This window comes from Sphaeroforma arctica, assembly GCF_001186125.1.
Source record: "Sphaeroforma arctica JP610 unplaced genomic scaffold supercont1.10, whole genome shotgun sequence".
Classification (NCBI taxonomy): domain Eukaryota; class Ichthyosporea; order Ichthyophonida; genus Sphaeroforma; species Sphaeroforma arctica.
Genome location: NW_014040548.1, coordinates 32,873 through 36,959, shown reverse-complemented (window position 1 = coordinate 36,959; position 4,087 = coordinate 32,873). Strand labels below are relative to the sequence as shown.

Here is a 4,087-nt window from a genome sequence, read left to right as displayed (position 1 = left end):
TATATGTATAGATATATATGTAGATATATTCGTGTATATATCTATTCGAACACACATAAAGCTATTTGAATATATATATAAAGTAATCATGATCGCATGCACCGGGAGTGATTCATATTTGAGTGTTATAAACGATCAGAATTTACACCTGTATGATGACATACGCTGCTGTGAGACTAATTTGCAGCATCAGGATCACGACTGTATCGTTTTGAGTTGCACACATGCCCTAAAAACTCTAAAACCTAAGTTATAGTGTTTCGTTCAACCACCTCAGGAGTTGGATATGAGCTTGGTATTGCGGAGAAGATAAGGAAGCGAGTGATTCTGCTGTTTCGAGATGATACAGGCAAGCAATGTTCAGCCATGCTCACCGGTAACGCGCACTTTAAAGAGCGCATAACATATACAAAGGTGGCCACCGCCTGCGAACAGTTAGATGCTCTCCTTTAGCCTCGGTTCAACTCTATAATAGGGCACTATCTACAATATACTATCGGCTTTAGGTCGATTCCGCGGTAGACATATACTTTTAACAAGCAATTCATAGACATTCGACATCGTCGAAGTGATGGCTTGCAGACGACAGCATCTAATATTTCGGGGCTGTCAGAGATTCATGTTGTGCGTTACAATATGAATCAAATTGCTTATTCCCCTGTGCGAAGAAGCTTACTTATGGGGCAGTTACTGCAATTACTACTTGCGTCCAAACCTTTCAGCCAACCTGAGTCAAGTAGTGCGAGATGCAATAATTGAAGCATATTTATTGTTCGCGCAGGGCAAGTGTGGATGTCGATGGGGCGTCTGAAATGCCATACTTTGGCCTTGACTATAGGTAGCTACAATGTCTACGTAACGAATCAATAGTCTCGTATGGAGGCGAACCGAAACCCTATCTCATCAAAGCAATTCTATCTAGTATGCACACGGTCACGATTGTATGCCATCGCTCACAATTAAGTCTCGCATATAAATAAGATATCTTCTGTACGGTTTGCTGTATTGTGCGTGGTGCAAATCACTACGCAAGACTTTTACTCGAAGTGACTATGAATACCGACGAATGCATTGCTATTCACACAGTCGAAGACCGGGCGACATCGCTGTACAGCCTTCTGAAGAGTCATCTGGCCTCGTTCTCCGGTAGTACGGGTACGTGCACTAAACACGCACGGGAGTTTTTAAATCAAATGCTTTAAAACCATAGCATAAGTGCTTACTCTTTATACACGTCTGCCTTCGGCTCCCAATGTTGTTTGAAAGTTTCAGCCACGAGAAGGGGGAATACCAGGGTAGCCTCCGCAGTAACCTTCACTCAGGGAGTTATCGGTAATTGTGGAATGAGAATAAGAGATGCTTAGTACACGTGTGAAATCATATTAGAGGACATTGCCGCCCGGAAAATTAGAGCAAAATAGATGTGTACAAACACAGAAGAAATTCAAAACGATTAATTGTATCTTGATGCATCGAGGTCATAGTGTGAAACAATTCTTTTCGCTCAACGTGTTGCGACGTATGTGTCAATACAACAGACACAATATGCATAGGCGTGACACTATTATCGATGCACAATGCAGACGAGTTTCATCAAAAGGCCTCGATAAAGTTTATACCCAAGTATAGTTAAGATATCAAAAATGTGAGTAACATCACATACCTTCACTGGTTTGGCGTCTATTTTGATTTTTCCCCAGGAGATAGCTTCGTCCGGCTTAGCACCCTACAATACGAATGAGGACAATATTTTAGACCTAGTGGAATTTGAATACCTGAAAATGTGCCTACGAGGTCCAAAACTCTTAAAAAACACACACATTCGGCAAATTATCCACAAGAATTACCGCACATGCGCAGAGTGAGCTCGCAATTAATACTAAGCAAGAACTCGACCCCAGAGCTGAACGAATGCCATCGCACTAGACTTAACACGTACCGCATCGCTGCCGTCGAAGTCGTTTCCGGTGTTGATGAAGACAGAGTAGTCCGCCCCATTGCGCATCAGATTGGCATTGCAGATGTGATGTTTCACCACACCACCGCCCAGAATGATCATACCGGATTGCTTGGCCTTGACGGCGATGGAGTTTATGCCTCGGATATCCTCTGCAATATCCACCCTTAGTCCAGGATTTTTGTATGAGTGGAAGTATATCATGTCACCAAGACTCCCATCTGTCAGGGCCGGACAGAATACCGGTATGCTATTTCGGTATGCCCAGTAGTACACCGACTCCGGGTGGTTGATTTCCTTACCAAGACGGTGAATTATTTTGGAAGGGGTCCAATTGATGCCCTGTGAAGTGAAATACAGGAGCAATGGATATGTCCATTAGTGCTGGCCCGTCAGAACGAATTGCATACAATCATCGCGATTTACGAGCTGTCTAGTTTAACCTTTTACAGGTTCGATATCCTGAAGACATTTGTCTAGGGACTAAAAATCATTGGATGCCTGAACATGCCTGTACGTGCCGGTAAGAAACCACTTGTGGACCAAAACGATAGGGAAATCAGAACCATGCGACACGTACGTTCACAATCGCATCCATGGTGTATTCAGAAACAAACTTCTTTGATCCGTATTGAATAAAATATGTGCTGAATCGTACAAGCAGTTTGATGTATATACCAGCTTGTATGAAGTGAATTCCGTGGATCCTCATTCGATTGTCTTACCTGAGACTCTTGTTCTTCTAGTAGCTTGTCGAGGATAGGCATCATCCAGTCCTCAAACTTACAATAATTCTCATTCGGCACGATCAGGTTTCCGATTCTGTTTTGTCCTTTCAACCGCAAGTCCTATCATTACCAGCAATATACATGAAAAGTTGAAAAAAATAAGTATAAACTTAGAAATTTTGCCCTTCTCAAAGCACAAAGCTATGTATTGAGCTAAACGAGCAATTGTATTCTTAAAAAGTATTTTATATATGTGCTACACCGATACATACGCACAGCACAATAAACGAATCCCATTAGAACTCGAACGCTCATATATACAAATACTGCACTGCACTGTATGGCTACATACTCTGCCTTTCAGGTGGAAGTCCCCTACATAAGTCGGTGCGAGACATTTGATGAAGTCTTCTTCAACGCCGCCAGCCGACGACACCATGGCATCGACCATTTTGTTCCTGGTGAGGTAGCACAAGGTCTCTCGCACTCCACTGGATATCAGATTGGATGTGAATCCCAGGAAGATAGTGCACCGCACCTGTTCTCGAAGCTTTATATCTGGAGAGAGCAAGTCAGATTGTTTCAAAATATTTCATGGCCCAATTTGGGGACAGTCAAGTGCCGTAACACCTAATTATTTGACCAACAAGCGCCGTGACGTACCAAACTGACTCACAGAAATCACTGATTTTAAAACAATGGTCGCTGCTGAGCGGTATCGCACAATTTCGGGTGTAAGCTGATAATTTGTCGCGTTTCTGTCCTTCAGACCACCAATTGATCATAAAACAACGCACTGAAGAAGCTCATGCAACAAGAATCAAAAGCAGCGGAGGGGCCAACTTCAGACTCGCGCTTGATTTCTTACCTTCTAATTCCTCGTCATCAAGTTGGGGGTTATATGGTTGGTCACTCAAGCGCCACTTAATCTGTGACGACGATAAGCGAGGGGTTGCTTTGAGTATGCATTGAAAATCTCACGTGAATGTACTCAAAGTGATGTTCGAGCACCGTAGTCTGTGAGGCTGTGCCGAGATTAGAAGATAGAGCTACCCTTTGATTGTTTATATAATGCTTGAAACGGCGTACGCATGATCTTAAGAAGGTTCGGTGGCACAGTAATAAAATTAATTCGGGATCAGCTAAATAAAACCAAGGACCTTGAAGGTCGCCCGTCCATACGTACGCCAATTGTGGATTGAATACAAGCTCCGACGAATCTAAAAAAAATTCAACTATCCGCCCTGACGCTTGCAGATATCCCACATACTTCACTGGACAAAAAGCCATATACACTAACATTTATATATATATACACACACATCACACACACACGCTCACACCCACCCACCCACCTATCCACCCACAAACACACACACACACCCACAAACACACACATACA

The 4,087-nt window shown here is 43.0% G+C and overlaps 2 protein-coding genes across 2 annotated transcripts in view; one reads left to right on the top strand and one right to left on the bottom strand.

The window, feature by feature from the left end:
• The window catches only part of SARC_00349 (hypothetical protein), a 1,537-nt gene extending 805 nt beyond the window's left edge, over positions 1-732 (top strand). Inside the window, exon 2 of the mRNA XM_014305952.1 lies at positions 278-732. Within this exon, the coding sequence (XP_014161427.1) occupies positions 278-453 (176 nt within the window). The 3' untranslated portion in view covers positions 454-732. The remainder of the gene's footprint in view (positions 1-277) is intronic.
• A 28-nt stretch (positions 733-760) lies between these two features.
• On the bottom strand, positions 761-3,778 carry SARC_00348 (deoxyhypusine synthase; the record flags this gene model as incomplete). The annotated part of the gene is made up of 7 exons (XM_014305951.1): positions 761-1,312; positions 1,664-1,726; positions 1,940-2,299; positions 2,683-2,805; positions 3,038-3,243; positions 3,554-3,640; positions 3,739-3,778. The coding sequence occupies 7 exons, from the start codon at positions 3,776-3,778 to the stop codon at positions 1,220-1,222; spliced, it is 972 nt and encodes a 323-aa protein (XP_014161426.1). The 3' UTR covers positions 761-1,219.
• Positions 3,779-4,087: the final 309 nt, after the last annotated feature.